Source organism: Oncorhynchus masou, unplaced genomic scaffold (genome assembly GCF_036934945.1).
Source record: "Oncorhynchus masou masou isolate Uvic2021 unplaced genomic scaffold, UVic_Omas_1.1 unplaced_scaffold_685, whole genome shotgun sequence".
Taxonomy (NCBI): domain Eukaryota; kingdom Metazoa; phylum Chordata; class Actinopteri; order Salmoniformes; family Salmonidae; genus Oncorhynchus; species Oncorhynchus masou.
The window spans coordinates 360714-379646 of record NW_027013300.1 but is presented as its reverse complement, the minus strand read 5'-3'; the positions used below and the strand labels follow the sequence as shown (position 1 = coordinate 379646).

Below are 18933 nucleotides of genomic sequence, written 5' to 3'. Positions count from 1 at the left end.
CTAAACAACAAAAGCGGCATCAAATGTTTATAAAACAAAAGCTTTGATACTTTTAATTAATCAATACATAAAATAACAAGTCCTTCCCAATCACTGTCAGAATAGATTGGGATCCCTGCCTCATTAAACACTAACACGGCTGGGTTTTGAATTCACAGCAAACGGAGATAACTATTCCCCCTCAATAGCTCCTATGACACCCTATCTCGTGCATTACTTTACAAAGGCCTGACACTGTTTCTGGTCCAAAGAGGTGCACTATATAGGGAATAGGGTGTCATTGAATATTTTTCCCCCCGCCATCTATCGGTCTTTGTGTACAGTCTTCAGGTGTTTCTTCAGGTGGCCAGTCTGTTTGAAGCGCTTGCCACACTCGGAGCAGGTATAGGGTTTCTCTCCGGTGTGGACCAGTTTGTGGTTCTTCAGATTATTGTAATCCAGAAATCCCTTCCCACAGTACGAGCACCAGTGTCTCTTCTCCCCGTTATGCCACATCAGGTGAACATTCAGCTCCACCCGCCTCTTGAACCGCTTCACACAGAGGGAGCAGGCAAATGGTTTCTCTCCAGTGTGAACGCGGATATGAGCCTCCAGGTCACGTTGTGTAATTAAGCGTTTGTCACAGATCGGGCAGACGAACGGACGCACCCCACTGTGGACCACCTGCTCGTGCTTAGTCAGGCCGAAGCGGTAGACAAAGGTCTTGCTGCACTGCGGACACTGGTGGCCCCGCTGATCACCGTGGACGCGGGCGTGGCGGTTGAGGCCCTTGAGGTCGGGAAGTCCTTGCCGCAGGCAGAGCAGGCGAACGGGCGCTTCCCCGAGTGGAGGGAGGCGTGACTCTCTAAAGCAGCGGCGCTGCTCAGGACACGACCGCAGTCTGCACACTGGTTCTTGGCGAGACGTTTCCGTGGAGCCTGGGGAGACTGTTGGAGCTGTAACGGTCCCGGTGGTGACCACATCGGTTGTGATTGGCGGTATCGGCGCGCCTGCTGGAAAGTCCGTGGGCACTGGGGGGACTTTTTGAAGTTAGAGCGAGGGCTGACGGTGACAATGAAGGGGATAGGTTGAGGGGTGGAGGGAGACCGTTTCAAATTTAAAGTCGCCACGGCCGCAGAACGAGGTCTTCCGCGACGAGGGGTGGTGGAAGTAACCTTGAAGGAGTGAGGCTGTGGGTTAGGAGCGGTGGCAGGAGGAGGGTTTGTGTTGTCCCCTGTAACCTGGCGAGGGCTGGTGCGGCGTGGGCTGGAGGCAGCTTGTGGGCTGGGTCTGTATGACCGGCGGCGCTGTGGGTTGGAAGGCAGAAACTGTGTCTGTGTGACCAAGCCTCTTAGCTCTGACCTCAGACCTCTCTGTGAGGCCTTGGTGACCTTTGACCTACTCCTCTTAGCCTGGGCTAACGCCAATAGTCTCTGAGCCTGCACCCAGGTCATGCTTCTCTTCTTGGATTTGGACACACCTCCAACGATAGGTGACTGTCTGGTCAGAGAGGTCACATCAGTGTTAGCTCCTCCCTCTTCCTCACTGATGATGTGGTTACTACTTCCTTGTCCACTAGACTTGTCGTCAGCCGTCTCACCGTTGGCTGTGTCCTCTACTACATCCTGGTCAACGTGAGATTCCCTGGAATTTTCTTCTCCGTTCTCCATCACCTTAGAGTAGTCATGGTCTAGAGGGGTGGTTCTCTCTCCTCTGGGTTTCTTAGCAACCACTGGAGAAGGCATGCTGTCCTGGGGGCGGGGCCTTAAGCGGAGGCGGAGACCGGAGAGGAGCGCTTCACGTCGACTTGACTTTTGCTTGCCGTCTGCCTGGACAACAATCTCCTCCTTATTCTCGCTGGCGGGGGTCGTCTCCGTAGCGACAGACCTTGTCATCACAGCTTCCGTAGATGTGGCAGGGAGGGGTGAAAGCCTCTCCCCCTCATCTTCCTGCCCCTCTTTTTCCTCCTCCTTGTCTTTCTCCAGCCTCGGTGGAGCACATACTCGGGGTACTACTGACAACTGAGCTAAAAACTGTGTCTTAGACATCTGACAGCAGCCAGAGGGTGTGGATCCAGCAGGGGCTGACAGCTGTAGAGGGGTTTCATAAGATGTCTCTGGGACAGAAGGTGACTTTGGGCCGGGCACGGTGGAGGAGTGTTGCACATGCTCAGTGACCAACAACACCTGCTTCTCAGGAGGGCCGGCAGGTTCTGTCAACTCAGTAGGAGATGGAGCGGACTGGACAGGCGTTGGCGGAGTTGCCGTGGCAACACTCAACTTCTCCAAAACTGTAGGCGGTTGTGTCTGTGTAGGTAGTGTGGCCATTGGTCCATCAGGTACAGCTGTAGGCCTAGCTGGTTGTGTTGAGGGCACTGCTATTGGACGAGCTACAGGTAGAACATCTGTGTGGGACTGTGCTGGTCGAGGAGATGGGGATGGACGAGGGGGTACGGGGCTGGGCTGTGTATTCTGAAGAGGGGTTCTGGGTAACCCGGAGATGACAGGTGGCGGGCGCTCTGACGATGCTGCTGTCGACTTCACCGCTACAGTCGACTGGACCACCGTGGTCGTTTGGACAGTTTCTTTTGACAGAGTAGTTACCGTGGACTGGGCCATTACAGTAGACAGGACAGGTGATGTAGACTGGATAGTGGCTGCTGATTGAGGAGATGCTGTCTGGTGTAATGTTGATGGAGACTCTGCTGCTGGTATTACCAGTGACTGCTGTTCTGCTCCAGGGGCCTGGCCTGCACTGGCACTGGCACCTTCTCTGGGTCTGGGCTGGGATGGGCTGAGAGCCTGGGGGGGCTCCTGGGTGTCTGGTTCTCCCTGGAGGGGGGCCTCTGCTGAGGTAGGCTGGGTGGTAGGAGGCCTTTCCTGGGTGCAACGGTTGACCAGGGCCCTGACGGCTCCAGGTGGGACCAGGGCTACAGAGGGAGGGAGATTGACAGGATGGAGAAAAGTAGAGGGGAAAGTTGTAAGGGAGAAACAGAAAGAAAAAAAGACAGAACAACAGTGGAGAGATTATTATAGATATTATTAGAGCCTGGTTCTCATCCCAATAGTGTTTAATACATTGTAATAAGATGTGTGATTCAGAAGCAGGTCTCCCTAGTTCCTACCTCTGCCTGGTAACTCTCTGAGAGGTTGTCTGCGGACCAGAGTCGGGAGATCTCCCCCCTCCTTCTTCAGCAGTATGTACCCAGGGGAGTAGTCATCAGAATAGTCTGCCTCCTGGGGGGGGACAATGCCAACAACAGGCTATATTAGTGTCAACATAAACTCTGACAAAGGCTGTTAGGCCCATGTACGTAAGTTTAAATTAAAATAAGAAGATTCCAGCCAGTGCAGTGTACAGGTGTTTCCTTTTCTCTGGGGTCAACAACAATAGGTTGAGCAGAAAGGTGGATGAATTGGGAAGACAGAAAACAGATCGGTCCGTGCTATCCGGGATCTTTAGGACTTCCCTACCCCATTGAAGTTGAAATGTAAAATGGTTAGGTAGGGGTTTAGGACAGGGACGTCCCAACGATCCTTGATAGCACTGACCCAAACCGATCGGAGACTCGGGCTAGGTGGGGACTGTCTTACCCAGTCCACCTCCTGTTTGATCAGCACTAAGGCAGTCTGTGGGTTGCCCTCCTCGTCGTAGGCCCCCTGGTGCAGCTCCGTCCCCTGGTCCTCCTCCCGCCGGTGCTGCTCCCCAGCCCGAGGCAGAGCCTGCGCTGTCAGGACTGGAAATACCAGATCAGGGGAGAGAGAGTGGTTAGTACATACACCTGACATGACATCATGTGTTGCAACACACCGTACCTATAGACCACACCTCTCAAACCCCAGTTTTCTTCTGTGATATATTGTAGTCTGTAGACCTTTGAAAAAAAATCCTACAACTGTTAGCTAAAGATCTAAGCCCATAATCATAAGCCTAATGTATCTACTGCTACTACAATCAATACTACCGCTACTATGGCTGCCGCTGCTACGTGAAAGTGGCATGCACACCTGTCCAGTAGTTTAGAAATATATATTGATGAGAAACTTAAAGGATGACTTGAGACAAATTCATATTCATCTGTGGGTGTTCAAGGAGCCATTGAAACTAGAAGTCCAAAAAAAGTGACAACGAAATGAAGAAAAAATATATATATTTATTTTTTGTTTGCCCCTACCCTCTGAACAATCCAAAGTTGGTTTGAGGTGACTAGGTCACATGGTCAAGGACTAATTTAAGTTAAAGTAATTTTGTATATGAATATCTATAAACACTGAACAAAAATATAAAACACAACATGCAACAATTTCAACGATTTAGGCGAGTTACAGTTTATAAGGAAATCAGTCAGTTGAAATAATATCATTTGGCCCTTATCTATGGATTTCACAGGACTTGACAGGGTTGCAGCCATGGTGGGCCTGGTAGGGTGGTGGGCCCACCACTTGGGAACCAGGCCCAGCAAATCAGAATTAGTTTTCCCCCACAAAGGGCTTTATTACAGACATGAAACGGAGGAGTACTTCTCAGCTGTCCGGGTAGCTGGTCTCAGACAATCCCACAGGTGAATAAGCCGGATGTGGAGGTCCTGGGCTGGCATGGTTACACTTGGTCTTCAGTTGGACATACTGCCAAATTTTCTAAAACAACGTTGGAGGCGGCTTATGGTCGAGAAATGAACATTAAATTCTCTGGCAACAGCTCTGGAGGACATTCCTGCAGTCAGCATGCCAATTGCACACTCCCTCAAAACCTGAGACACCTGTGGCTTTGTGACAAAACTGCACATTTTAGAGTGGCTTTTTATTGTCCCCAGCACAAGGTGCACCTGTGTAATGGTCATGCTGTATAATCATTTTCTTGATATGCCACACCTCTCAGGTGGATGGATTGTCTTGGCAAATGAGAAATGCTCCCGAACAGGGATGTAAACCAGTTTATGCACAACATTTGAGAAGAACTCACTGTGTGTATTGGAACATTTCTGGGATCTTTTATTTCAGCTCATGAAAACACGGGCCTATCACATTTCAGAAGTTATAAGCAGATTAATTTTGATTTATCTTGTGCATTTTTTTTTTTACCAAAAAGTTGTTCCATTGTCTGCCCGACAAATTCTTATTGCTCCAGAGAAGCCTTTATACTGACCTTACTGGAGGCTCCATCAGTGGATTTGCCAAGGCACTTGTTGATGCCAAGCTTCATGTTTTCCTGTACTTCACTCAGTGCCTGGACAAAGTATTGTCCAGTGGATGCCTCATATTTCACCACAGCCACAAGCCTCCCATGGAGGGTGTTCGTTACATATCTGACTATGACAGAGCATTGATCTTGTGTTGGAATGTCCTACGTAGTGTCAAACTGGGCTGAAAACACACCAGCTTCCTGGATTTCACTTGCTATGGTGGCCTGCGTTGTGTGTTGGATGGTGGTAATGACGTTATCGATGGTAGTCTTTGATAATAGATTGATTAGAGAGCCTCTGTCCCCTCTTGACCCAGACTCATGCTTTTCTTATCCCTATTGTCTTCGGTCTTACCGCTTCAGCTGCAAAACCTTGACTAACAGTTGAACTGGGCTCAATGGGCTGCGCTCGCTCTCCTCTCTGCTGCCAGTGCCTTCAGGCTAACTAGGCTGAGATGATTGACTGGTAAAGGTGCCAAATTAATAATTTGTTATTTTTTAATATTTGGCTTTATCAGCCTAAAGGGACTTCAACCACTTCTCTCTCCACTTTTCAGCACCTTTAGGTTTTTTCTGTTTGTCCATCCTACTCCACTATGTATTCAAATGTTACCACCACCAGAGATGGGAAAGAGGCAGGGCCCAGGTAAAGTTAGAATGGACTGGAGCAAAAGTAATTGGCTGGGAGAGAGAAGATGACAGATGTAATACCCAACAGCAGTGCCAGTGGGCTGGCAGCCCACTCGCCTGGGCCAATCAGACACACAGCACTTTGTTACTTTTATTTAAGCAGGGGCTGGGGTTATTTATATTCTACGTTGCATCGGCTCCAACTGTCAAGCGGACCCACTGGGAAAACTCCTGGTGCTCCAGATGGCCAGTCCATCATTGACACCTCCACTGTGGGACTCTATAGGATCTCACTAGCTGGTGCAAGGCTCTGCACTCCTCCTTGCTTGTTCTGCCCACTGATGCATTTCCTCCCATTGGAAATGACAGACTCTGGTCTATTTTTTATTATAATGTTAGCCGAGACCAACAACACCAAAACGGACTATACAGCTGCAAGCAGTGAGTGGAGTTCCAAACGGACAGAACTAAACAAGTTAAACGTCTGACATGTGATTCAATGTTTTCCACACACAGCTATGTTTAGCCTACTTGGACACCGCGTCCCCCCACAACGACTAGCCTGAAGCCACAGGGCTTTCTCGCAAACTCCATGTCCCTATGTGAGAGCACTGGGGAAACGAAAGGGAAGCAAAAGGGAGTCTGTTGCGCAACTGAAATGTGTCTTCCGCATTTAACCCAACCCCTCTGAATCAGCGCTGCAGGCTTAAATCGACATCAACCGCGCCTTGGTCAAGTGCAGAAGAACATAAAAACGGTAGATTTGTGACACTTTGCAGGGTCTGGGATTTGAATCAGCGACATTTCGGTTCCTGGTCCAACGCTCTTAGTCGCCCCGTGTGAACTGTATTGCGACATTTAGGTTCCTGGTCCAACGCTCTTAACCGCTATGCTACCTGCCGCCCCTTGTGAACTGTAGGTCGGGATTTTTGACCTGGCTACATGTACATCGAACAACACAGCAGTGATCAGTAGGGACGAATGTCGGGTTCCACCCATCTGTGGTCGAGGGTGAATTCCTTATTATTACGTGATTATCGACTTGGAGTCGCCCCTTGTACCACCCGTTGCTTCTCGCCACTATCCAGGCCAAGCAGCCCACATCATCTGAAGTGTCTGGCTAGTTTCGCCTCCAACTTCTCCATACACTGACTTGGCTGAATTACCGCTTGTAACATACACCTGACATGCTGAGTTCTCCAGGGAAGCTATCAGCCTGATGTAGAGTTTACTGGTTACGTTCCAAAAAAGGTGTATACAAATTAAACGTATACATTAAGCAGTTTTAGGAAATATTCTCAGCGTTGAGCCTTCATGCTCAGCTAAATATCTAGGCTATTAAGATGTTTGTTAATTTGAAGTTAGCTTTGCTAACTAGTCCAGGAGCGTACTCATTCCACCGATTCTGTTGCAAAATGTTTCGGAAACAAACGGGGCGGGAACTACCTGAATTTGTCAAATAGAAACTCGTTTCTTGTAAAACCATGATAAAATTGTGTGGCTGAATGAATACACCCGTTTTCTACTCACCGCATTGAACGCCGATGTCACGTTTGCCGATACGTGACGTTCTTTGACTCGGTCCAGGCACTGCGGTTTGGCGTTCACTTTCACCCGTCGATTTCTTCACATTTTCGAGGGATCGAAGCCTCGATTTGAGGTCCTCGTTCTCTTCTTTTATTCTAGATATTTCGGCTCGCAGTTCCTCAATAGTTTTTTCAAAAAGTTTCGTTGTCTCGGTGACTGCAGTATTCAATACACTCTCCATAACAAAGGCGAACTGGGTTTGAAAACATTCTTTCGACATGTTGGCGGCAACCAGCTTCACGTTCGATTATTATGTCCAATGTAATGTACAGGATTGATCAGAATTGGCGGCCTATGTCCGTGACATCATGGTTTCTCTTTCCACTGTGGACCACTGAGGTATGATATTAAATGGAGACTGAGTGCAAGATGGCCGACCGCCGTTTTAGGTAAAATACCCACGTTCGCATACGCCGACTCATGGACGGTCCATATCCGGGTTTTCCGTTTGCATCCGGTTTATACAGACCAACATCACATGCGCACTAGCACTCAGGGGGAGCAGCTCAGATTGCGGTGTTCGAGAGCCACAAAGTAACTGCAAGCTGACTGATCCACAAATTCTGAGTGGTGGGCGGGATAAACCGCTTCAGTGTAGATGTTTCTGTCAATTTACTGAAGGATCGATCAAGCTTTTCATTGGTGATCATGTAGAAGTTAATGGCGACGATATATTAGATAAATGTAACAACAATTTAGTCAGAGAAATTATAAACAGGATGTTTACCCCTGCAACAATGTTTCAAAGTCATCTTCATTTGGCAGCGTGCGTGGACTATTGTCTCGTTAAAATACAACTGGGGACTTCAGTGCTTTCAAAATAACAGGGAACTTGGGAAAAAACAGGTGGGGGTAGAGAGACTAGAGTAGTGGGGGCGTTTTTTTGGGAGCGCGCTTGTTTGAAATTGAAAAGTGTCGCGGTAGCTTTTGATAAAGAATAACCTCATAACGACGCAGCTGCATTTCAGTGGGATGTATTGTTGAGCGCTACATCCCGAGGGGTTTGTGCTGATTGTACGGATATTGTGACAGCCGGTTAAATGGCGTCCCTTGAGAAATCCAGTACGAGCTTTTGTACCGGATACATTACGTTGTTACAGCTTTCAAGCTTATGGGCATGTGGCAGCAGTGTGTAGGAGGGAGGGTCCTAGCTGTGAGAAGTGTGCAGAAGGGCATGTGGCAGCAGTATGTAGGAGGGAGAGTCCTAGGTGTGAGAAGTGTGCAGAAGGGCAAGAGACAGCAGTGTGTAGAAGGGAGGTTCCTAGGTGTGAGAAGTGTGCAGATGGGCATGAGACAGCAGTGTGTAGGAGGGAGGTTCCTAGGTGTGAGAAGTGTGCAGAAGGGCATGTGGCAGCAGTGTGTAGGAGGGAGGGTCCTAGGTGTGAGAAGTGTGCAGGAGGGCATGGGTGTGTAGGAGGGAGGGTCCTAGGTGTGAGAAGTGTGCAGAAGGGCATGAGACAGCAGTGTGTAGGAGGGAGGGTCCTAGGTGTGAGAAGTGTGGGCAGAAGGGCATGTGGCAGCAGTGTGTGTAGGAGGGAGGGTCCTAGGTGTGAGAAGTGTGCAGAAGGGCATGTGGCAGCAGTGTGTAGGAGGGAGCCTAGTGTGTGTGCAGAAGGGCAGGTCCTAGGTGTGAGAAGTGTGCAGAAGGGCATGTGGCAGCAGTGTGTAGGAGGGAGGGTCCTAGGTGTGAGAAGTGTGCAGAAGGGCATGTGGCAGCAGTGTGTAGGAGGGAGGTCCTAGGTGTGAGAAGTGTGCAGAATGGGCAGTGTGTAGAGGGAGATGTCAGGTGTGAGAAGTGTGCAGAGAGAGACAGCAGTGTGTAGAGGGGTCCTAGGTGTGAGAAGTGTGCAGAAGGGCATGTGGCAGCAGTGTGTAGGAGGGAGGGTCCTAGGTGTGAGAAGTGTGCAGAAGGGCATGTGGCAGCAGTGTGTAGGAGGGAGGGTCCTAGGTGTGAGAAGTGTGCAGAAGGGCATGTGGCAGCAGTGTGTAGGAGGGAGGGTCCTAGGTGAGAAGTGTGCAGAAGGGCAGTGACAGCAGTGTGTAGGAGGGAGGGTCCTAGGTGTGAGAAGTGTGCAGAAGGGCATGAGACAAAGGAAGGGGTCCTAGTGTGAGCATTGGGGAAAGTAGTAGTAGGTGTTAATTGTAGTGGTGCCCATGGAGCTGGGGATCAGAAATGTCCCGTTCGTGAGAGGCAGGTTGAGGTTTCCAGGGTTAGAGTAGTGCAGAAGTTGTCGTATGCTGAGGCTGTGAAGAACGTAGAGGAAGATGGATCAAGGGGGAGGGATCCTGAGAGGAGTGGTGTGACTAGTAGATATGTACCAGTACAGAGGGATAAACCAAAAAGTGATATATGTTTCAGTAAGATTGGATTTTTAGCATTTATCGTTTATCAACTGTACTCCAGTGAGTTTGTGGTGGCAGCTGCAGTATTTGGGTGTGAGTTGGAAGAGTTACAGGTAATGGTAATGTCAGGTTGTTGGCATATTGGATGGGTTGTTTTTTATTGTTATTTTCCAACCGTCTAGTAAGTGGCTAATGCAGCATATTGGAAACCGGCTGTTAAACATCGAAGACGAAATAAAAAACTAGCTCCGACTTTGAAAAATCGATTTGAACGGTCATTCAACTCGGAATTCCAACTCGGGCCTCTTTATAGAGCTCTGACCTGAAGATCACTGACGGCATGAATTGACGTCGTATTTTTCCGCGTTCCCATTTCACACAATCCACATAGTTATTTGATAACTAATAAAGTAAGAGACGTTTCTTACAAGATTCTTTACAGATGTTATCATTGTAATAGTCTTATTTCTAAATATGTAATTAATGTAGAAAATAAGTGTAGCTTTTGTGAATCGGAAAATTAGACTACAAGGCATTTATTTTCTGTTGTTTTCATAGCGAAATATTTTTGGCAGATATGAAAATATACATTAGCGATAAAATGGGTAAACTTTAAGCATTACCAAATGTTATCTTTTTTTATTTTACATACATACGAAGTGACTGTCAATACATACATTTAATTTTTTCATTTTATTGGGAAAATGTTACATCCATTAAAAAAAAGTTTTTAATAAAACGTTTCAATATTTTTCTAATCTATTTAGAATATTATTTATCATCCCTGAAAGGTATAAATAGCAATTTGTCAAAGAAATGTCCACAGTATTTGTCAAAGTGATTTGTGATATTTGTATATTGTTTGGTTTTGTACAATGTTCGTGTGATGTAATAACTTATATATATTACAATGTATACAATAACAACTGTAAGTGTCTGTATCCTAATATATAATCAAAGCTGAATTATATTTTGAACGTCAATAACAGTAAACGTGTAACATACAAAGCTATTGCTTAAATAAAGGTTGTCTTTTTACTCCAGTAAAGAGCGTTCCGATGTAGATTGTCCCACTAACCAACCCGTTGGTTTGTTTCCGGAAGTTCGACTGTTTTTAATGGATGCTTTTTGTGTTGCCTGTCTAGCTAAGTAGCATGCCAACTACCATAGCCTTACTGTCTCTCAATACATCTGGTATTTATATTTATTAGAATAGCCTCATATACAGTAAGTACTACAGCTTATTTCTCAAAATGGTAAAACAATTGCAATAGGACATTTATTGGTGGAGGCAAAAGCGGTTTAGTTACCAGTATCTGTTCTGCTAAGGTTAGCTAATTAGCTAGCTTCATCTCATTTTGATAGACTGGATCGTAACACTGACCAACCTGAACAAAAGTAGGTCAACTTTACGATCTCATAACTGTAGCTAGCTACACGTAGACAGTTTGCCATGATGTCTGAAGCCATCGTAACCTTCCAGTCTCAGCTCTCCGGGGTCATGGAAACGGTCCTAAAGTCAGCCATATACGAGATCACCAGGCTGGTGGAGGATAGTTTCCTGGAAGAGGTGTTCCGGAGCCGGGAGCAGGTCGAGTCGCTGAAGAAGCGGCTGCAGTGGTCGGAGAACAGTCGCAAGGAGAGGGATAGAGAGGGAGGCCAGAGGGGGAAGTGTGCGGACTGTGGGAGAGCTGACGTGGAGACAAGCTCTGGAACCTCACAGACAGGTGAGGAGTGAGAGACTTTTAAAGTCAATATATCTACTCAACAAAAATATAAACACAACCTGCAACAATTTCAAAGTTATTGCTGAGTTACAGTAAACATAAGGAAATCGTTAATTGAAATCAATTCATTAGGCACTAATCTATGGATTTCACACGACTGGGAATACAGATATGCATCTGTTGGTAACAGATATCATTATAAAAAGGTAGGGGCATGGATCAGAAAACCAGTCAGTATCTGGTGTGACCACCATTTGCCTCATGCAGTGCGATACTCCTCCTTCACATAGAGTTAATCAGGCTGTTGATTGTGGCCTGTGGAATGTTGTCCCACTCCTCAGAAAATGGCTGCGCAAATTTTCTGAATATTGGTGGGAAATGGAACACAATGTCGTACACACGCCGATCCAGAGCATCCCAAACATGCTCAATGGGTGGCATATCTGAGTGTGCAGGTCATGAAAGAACTGGGATATTTTCAGCTTCCAGTAATTGTGTACAGATCCTTGCAACATGGGGCCAAGCATTATTATGCTGAAACATGTGGTGACTGCGGCGGATGAATGGCGCAACAATGGACCTCAGAATCTCATCACGGTATCTCTGCATTCAAATTGCCATCGATAAAATGCAATTGTGTTCGTTGTCCGTAGCTTATGCCTGCCAATACCATAACCCCACCACCACCATGGGGCACTCTGTTCACAACGTTGACATCGGCCAAACGCTCGCCCACACAACGACATGCATGCTGTCTGCCATCTGCCCAGTACAGTTGAAAGAGTATGGTTCTCCAGTGTGCCAGTGGCCATTGAATGTGAGCATTTGCCCACTGAAGTCGGTTACGATGCCGAACTGCAGTCAGGTCAAGACCCTGGTGAGGACGACGAGCACGCAGATGAGATTCCCTGAGATGGTTTCTGACAATTTGTTCAGAAATTCTTCGGTTGTGCATACCCACAGTTTCATCAGCTGTCAGAGTGCCTGGTCTGTGGTTGTGAGGCCGGTTGGACGTACTGCCAAATTTTCAAAAATGGCTTATGGTAGAGAAATTAACATTACATTTATCTGGCGACAGCTCTGGTGGACATTCCTGGCATGCCAATCTGTGGCGTAGTGTGACAAAACGCCACACTTTAGTGGCCTTTTATTGTCCCCAACACAATGTGCACTTATGTAATGATCATGCTGTTTAATCAAATTTATTCACAAAAATGCTTGACCGAAATATTTGTTTTTTTGTATGTTTTTTGTAAGTATGGAAAATCACCTGGTCATAGAAGGATCAGGTGTTCCTAATGTTTTGTACTTTCAGTGTATATATATATATTTTCAGTGTATATATGAAGGAGTCACTAGTGGGGCTGCTGTAATGTTTAGCATCCATAATTTGGTGATCATAATTTTGATCACAAAAAAAAGGGAAACGAGGAAGGGGAATATCTTAAATTGCACCACCATCTAATCCTGCACCTATACACTATCTTCAGAAACCCACCACCCCATCCCACTACTTTGGCCCTAAAAGACCCTACACCTGGCTGTCGGCCTGGGAGGATGGGGGGGGGGGGGTTATCCTTGGGCTATCCTCTACTCTTTTCACTGCCTCAGCATAGGAAACATTTTGTCCCTTTCGAACTCTGGCAATCTCAACCCGTCTCTCTCACAGAGCACTTGGGATCCCCAGCTGCATGGGTGTCCCCAGAGTTGACACAGTGTTTCTCTATCCCTTTGTTACACTGTCTGAGTACACCCTCCTGCACACTTCTGAGATTGTGGACTGACCCTTCTACACACTGCTGCAATATCCAAACCCTTGACACCTAAAGCACCATAGCATGTTCGGAACATGGGCCCTCACAGAATATCAAATATAACCTAACCTGACCTTTATCAGGTAGAAACTCTGTTTCACCATTGCCACCGAGTCTACAACTCACCAAACGGCGGGCGTCACAAATACTAGGAGTATTCCTTTTCATCTGATCCACCTCTACCGGTCACTCCTTTGAGTGGTGTCCTGCTCCAGAGAGCAAAGCACGACATAAGTTGAAACGTGTGATGTGCAGCGCCCCCTGCCTTTGGGCGGAGGAAGCACAAAAACTCTAAACAATTCCACTTCTCGGATCTGTCACAGATGTAACCGCTCCCAGTTTGTCCTTTACCCAACCTGACACAACGCACGGGTCGGCCACTCCTACCGGTCCAAAATCATCTCTGAATGTCTACCACACCTGTAGTCACAGGTACTTCACCCTGGTCTGGCTCAACTTCAGAGCCCTACTTCACCCTGGTCTGGCTCAACGTCAGAGCGCTACTTCACCCTGGTCTGGCTCAACGTCAGAGCGCTACTTCACCCTGGTCTGGCTCAACTTCAGAGCGCTACTTCACCCTGGTCTGGCTCAACTTCAGAGCCCTACTCCACCCTGGTCTGGCTCAACTTCAGAGCCCTACTCCACCCTGGTCTGGCTCAACTTCAGAGCCCTACTCCACCCTGGTCTGGCTCAACTTCAGAGCCCTACTTCACCCTGGTCTGGCTCAACTTCAGAGCCCTACTTCACCCTGGTCTGGCTCAACTTCAGAGCCCCCTACTTCACCCTGGTCTGGCTCAACTTCAGAGCGCTACTTCACCCTGGTCTGGCTCAACTTCAGAGCGCTACTTCACCCTGGTCTGGCTCAACTTCAGAGCGCTACTTCACCCTGGTCTGGCTCAACTTCAGAGCGCTACTTCACCCTGGTCTGGCTCAACGTCAGCGCTCCTTCACCCTGGTCTGGCTCACTTCACCCTGGTCTGGCTCAACTTCAGAGCCCTACTTCACCCTGGTCTGGCTCAACTTCAGAGCCCTACTTCACCCTGGTCTGGCTCAACTTCAGAGCCCTACTTCACCCTGGTCTGGCTCAACTTCAGAGCCCTACTTCACCCTGGTCTGGCTCAACTTCAGAGCCCTACTTCACCCTGGTCTGGCTCAACTTCAGAGCCCTACTTCACCCTGGTCTGGCTCAACTTCAGAGCCCTACTTCACCCTGGTCTGGCTCAACTTCAGAGCCCTACTTCACCCTGGTCTGGCTCAACTTCAGAGCCCTACTTCACCCTGGTCTGGCTCTACTTCACCCTGGTCTGGCTCAACTTCAGAGCCCTACTTCACCCTGGTCTGGCTCAACTTCAGAGCCCTACTTCACCCTGGTCTGGCTCAACTTCAGAGCGCTACTTCACCCTGGTCTGGCTCAACTTCAGAGCACTCACTACTGCTGACTGACTCATGGTTCTCAAAAGAACAAGTACATTTATAGGTACTTTTACTTGGCTTCTATTCAAGGAGACATTTTTACACTTACCCGTCATCGCACTCTGATCTGCTCAGTCTGTTGTTTCAATCTAGGCCCTTTCCTTTTACTTGAAATGAAATGTTCTCTTTGTTTACCTGTGGCCAGGTGTGGAGAGGGGGTGTGGCCTGAAGCAAGAGAAGGTATCAGGGGAGGAGTGGAGCAGCTGTGGGGGCGTGGCCGGGGAAACAACCTTCCATGACCTGGAGGAGGCTGAGGCCACCAGCCCTAGGAGAATCTCTGAGGTAGGTAGGGGACTGACTAAACACCTGTGTAATGGAATGTTCGTTTAGAATTATATTGTGCAGAACAGATTAGAACTGATTGTCAGGAAGAATAGGGGACCATCATGTCAGCTCTGTTCAGTCACTGTCAGTTTATCCATCATTTAGTCAGAATCGACTCAGTAATTTCCTCTTCCAGTCCACAGAGGTCGGAGGTCAGAAGCTGGACAGTCTGCTGAAAGAGGAGCCTCTCCACAACACTGAGCTACGGGAGAGATGGGAGTTCTGCCTGGACGGTGAGTTGAGGAGTTTACTACAAACATAACAGACAATAGCCAACCTTTATGATGATGATGAGAATGATAAGGAGAGTAGCTTCTAATACGTTGTCATTGGTATTATAACAAGTCAACTTGAAACTTTAAGTTCAAATTGAGCGTTAGTTACTCTACTACAGTTTCTACTATTGCCAATGCCTCATGTCTCCTGTGTTCTTCAGGGGCCGACGGTTCGGACGTCTCGGGGCCCAGTAAGAGTTTCAGTGAGCAAGCACTGCAGCAGTGCCAGGCTGACTGGGGATCTGTTCTGGACCAGGGGCCTAAACCTCCGGGCCCCGAGGGAGACGCAGGGGACCCCACTGACCCTCTCTACCGCCCTCGTTACAGCATGAAGGAACTGGTGGGCGGCTTTGAGAAGTCTGGTTGCGACGGAAGTGGTGGTGGCGGCCATCTTGCAGACATAGAAGGGCTGGATAGGTTTCCTGGTTCTCCGTCTCGTCTGGGGGCGATGAGCTATGGAGCTGTGGGTCACTACCAGGTGGACCTGGGAGGGTCTGAGGGGGGAGACCATCACCATCGCTCCCACATGCCTGACCCCCATCAGAGGGAGCAGGTGGGGTCGCCAACGCCATCCCCCCACCCAGAGGTGGGAGAACGGAACTGCCTGTTGATAAACGAGGAGGGGTACCTGCAGGACTCCAGTGTCTTGTACCCCGAACACGGTGTGCCGGAGTTGGGTAGTAGAGCCGGCCACAGGGTGCCCACCTCCATCCACTCTGGAAGCTCAGTCCACAACAACAACACAGAGAGCCTGTATGATGCTGCTGACGACTTTGGACTTTCTTTAAACCTCAGAGATCGTTCACAAGAGCAGGTAACAGGAGTAGGGGGGAGGCGTCATGCCTGCAATCAATGCACCAAGACCTTCCCAGACTCCGTTTCTCTCAAGGCCCACAAGCAGAAACACGAAATGGGTAGAGGGTTGAGCACAGAGTCAGGGTCTGGACCTCAATACTCGCGCACCCAGTGCGGTAAGACCTTCACCCAGGCCTGCAACCTCAAGGTCCACCAGCGGGTCCACCAGGCAGAGGGACTCCACCTCTGCAGCCACTGCTCCAAGGGCTTCACCTCCTTCTCCGACCTGAAGAGACACAAGTGCAGCCAGACCACAGACAAGCCCTACTGCTGCTCCATCTGTGGGAACAAGTTCAATCGGCTCTGGAACCTCAAGCTGCATCAGCGCATTCACACACAGGAGAAACCTCACCGCTGCACTATGTGTGACAAGCGCTTCACACGGGCGGACAATTTGAAGGTGCACCAGCGTATCCACACTGGGGAGAGACCGTACTGCTGCGCTGTATGTGGACTTCGCTTCAAACAACTGGACCATCTGAAGTCACACCAGCGCAAACACAGGCCGGATCTCCTGAAATGAATTTGTTTTAAAAAATATATACAGTACCAGTCAAAAGTTTGGACACGCCTACTCATTCAAGGGTTTTATTTATATTTACTATTTTCTACATTGTAGAATAATAGTGAAGACATCAAAACTATGAAATAACACATATGGAATCATTTAGTAACAACCAGCTTCAACTGAAATGCTTTTCCAGCAGTCTTGAAGGAGATCCCACATATGCTGAGCACTTGTTTGCTGTTTTTCCTTCACTCTGCGGTCCAACTCCTCGCAAACCGTCTCGATTGCGTTGACGTCAGGTGATTGTGGAGGTAAGGTTATCTGATGCAGCATTCCAACACTTTCCTTCTTGGTCAAATAGCCCTTACGCAGCCTGGAGGTATGTTGGATCACAAATGAAAAACAAATGATAGTCCCACTAAGCGCAAACCAGATGTGATGGCATATCACTGCAGAATGTGGTGGTAGCCATGCTGGTTAAGTGTGCCTTGAATTCAAAATAAATCACATACAGTGTCACCAGCAAAGCACCACCACACCATCACACCACCTCCTCCGTGCTTTACGTGGGAACCACTCATGCGGAGATCATCCGTCACCTATTCTGCGTCTCACGAAGACGGACAAATTTCCACCGTTCTAATGTCCATTTTTTTCTTATTGGTGTCCTTTAGTAGTGATTTCTTTGCAGCAATTTGACCATGAAGGCCTGATTCACACAGTCTCCTCTGAACAGTTGATGTTGAGATGAGTCTGTTACTTGAACTCTGTGAAGCATTTATTTGGGCTGCGATTTCTGAGGCTGGCAACTCTAATGAACCTATCCTTTGAAGCAGATGTAACTCTAAGTCTTTTTTTGCTGTGGCGGTCCTCATGAGAGCCAGTTTCATCATAGGGCTTCATGGTTTTAAGTGCGACTGCACTTGAAGAAACTTTCAAAGTTCTTGAAATGTGCCGAAATGACTGACCTTCATGTCTTAAAGTAATGATGAACGGTCGTTCCTCTTTGCTTATTTAAGCTGTTCTTGCAATAATATGGACTTGGTATTTTAACAAATAGGGCTAACTTCTGTATACCCCATACCTTGTCACAACACAGCTGATTGGTTCAAATGCATTAAGAAGGAAAGAAATTCCACAAATTCACTTTTAACAAGGCACACCTGTTAATTAAAATGCATTCCAGGTGACTATCCCATGAAGCTGGTTGAGAGAATGCCAATAGTGTGCAAAGCTGTCATCATTGTAAAGGGTGGCTACGTTGAATCTCAAAGGTAACATACCTTTTTGATTTGTTTAACACTTTTTTGGTTGCTACATGATTACGTATGTGTGTTTTCATAGTTTTGATGTCTTCATTATTCTAAAATGTAGACAATAGTAAAAATAAAGAAAAACCCTTGAATGAGTATGTCGTGTCATTGACTATCATTAAATGTGAAGACTGTATATTATCAAATCAATTCTGTGTCATTTAATCGATTAAACTCAAAATGTAACTTTAATTAACTAGGAAGTCGGGGAACCACGGGAACATGTTTAGAGTTTCCATTTCCGGAATATAACTCTTCAGATATTTTCATATCTTATCAAAACAGTTGCTTATTAATGAATTTTGACCTCATCAGTCTCATTACTGAACGTTGCAAACCTTTGGATATCTGCACGAACCCTAGCATAGAATCATGAATAAGCGATATATACATTTGGCTTAATTATTTATTTACTAACTAACTTAATCAATCGCAGAATTACATAAACACACACAAATAGTTCATACATTGGTTACTAGATGATACAAAGAGAAAGTCCCTGGTGGACAAAGCTGATAAGGCGGCTTGGTAGACTAAGGAAAGGGGTGGGGACCGCTCATAGGATAACTGCACTCATAGAAATTGCTAATACTTTGAACATGAACAACCGCTCATTCTAAAAGAGATAGCAATTGACATATTTCTGAGTGTATGTTTTGTTCTTTAGTTTGTAGATTTCATTGCCATTTCAATGTGGGAATGATCTCCACGTTCTCTGGTCTTGTCCTTTGGGGGAGCTGTAGTTCTTAACCTCACTAGGTATGTCGTCAACAGCCAGTGAAACTGCAGGGCGCCAAATTCAAAACAACAGAAATCCCATAATTAAAATTCCTCAAACATACAAGTATTTTACACCATTTTAAAGATACATGTGTTGTAAATCCAGCCACAGTGTCCGATTTCAAAAAGGCTTTACGACGAAAG

General features: G+C 47.3%; 2 protein-coding genes across 4 annotated transcripts; one reads left to right on the top strand and one right to left on the bottom strand.

Moving 5' to 3' along the window:
* Positions 1 to 303: 303 nt before the first annotated feature.
* Positions 304 to 7794, bottom strand: LOC135536927 (proteoglycan 4-like). The gene is made up of 5 exons (XM_064963148.1): positions 7321 to 7794; positions 3573 to 3715; positions 3104 to 3215; positions 708 to 2908; positions 304 to 588 (listed from the first exon to the last, which is right to left on the bottom strand). The coding sequence occupies exons 1-5, from the start codon at positions 7595 to 7597 to the stop codon at positions 304 to 306; spliced, it is 3018 nt and encodes a 1005-aa protein (XP_064819220.1). The 5' UTR covers positions 7598 to 7794.
* Positions 7795 to 10799: 3005 nt separating this feature from the next.
* Positions 10800 to 18105, top strand: LOC135536934 (zinc finger protein 782-like). 3 transcript variants are annotated; one of them, XM_064963157.1, is made up of 5 exons: positions 10800 to 10947; positions 11204 to 11447; positions 14880 to 15016; positions 15195 to 15291; positions 15495 to 18105. In XM_064963157.1, the coding sequence occupies exons 2-5, from the start codon at positions 11222 to 11224 to the stop codon at positions 16709 to 16711; spliced, it is 1677 nt and encodes a 558-aa protein (XP_064819229.1). In that variant the 5' UTR covers positions 10800 to 10947; positions 11204 to 11221; the 3' UTR covers positions 16712 to 18105. The 3 variants fall into 3 exon arrangements, with proteins under 3 accessions (XP_064819229.1, XP_064819228.1, XP_064819227.1); XM_064963156.1 differs by having other exon boundaries at positions 10800 to 11118; XM_064963155.1 differs by having other exon boundaries at positions 10800 to 11447.
* Positions 18106 to 18933: the final 828 nt, after the last annotated feature.

Coding starts and splice junctions, on each gene's coding strand:
- LOC135536927 (XM_064963148.1), bottom strand. CDS start 7,597: ATGTCGAAAGAATGTTTTCAAACCCAGTTCGCCTTTGTTATGGAGAGT. Junction 3,216..3,572: donor TCAAACAGGAGGTGGACTGG/GTAAGACAGTCC, acceptor GTCCCCCCCCAG/GAGGCAGACTATTCTGATGA. Junction 2,909..3,103: donor CAGAGAGTTACCAGGCAGAG/GTAGGAACTAGG, acceptor CTCCCTCTGTAG/CCCTGGTCCCACCTGGAGCC.
- LOC135536934 (XM_064963155.1), top strand. CDS start 11,174: ATGATGTCTGAAGCCATCGTAACCTTCCAGTCTCAGCTCTCCGGGGTC. Junction 11,448..14,879: donor CTCTGGAACCTCACAGACAG/GTGAGGAGTGAG, acceptor ACCTGTGGCCAG/GTGTGGAGAGGGGGTGTGGC. Junction 15,017..15,194: donor GCCCTAGGAGAATCTCTGAG/GTAGGTAGGGGA, acceptor TTCCTCTTCCAG/TCCACAGAGGTCGGAGGTCA.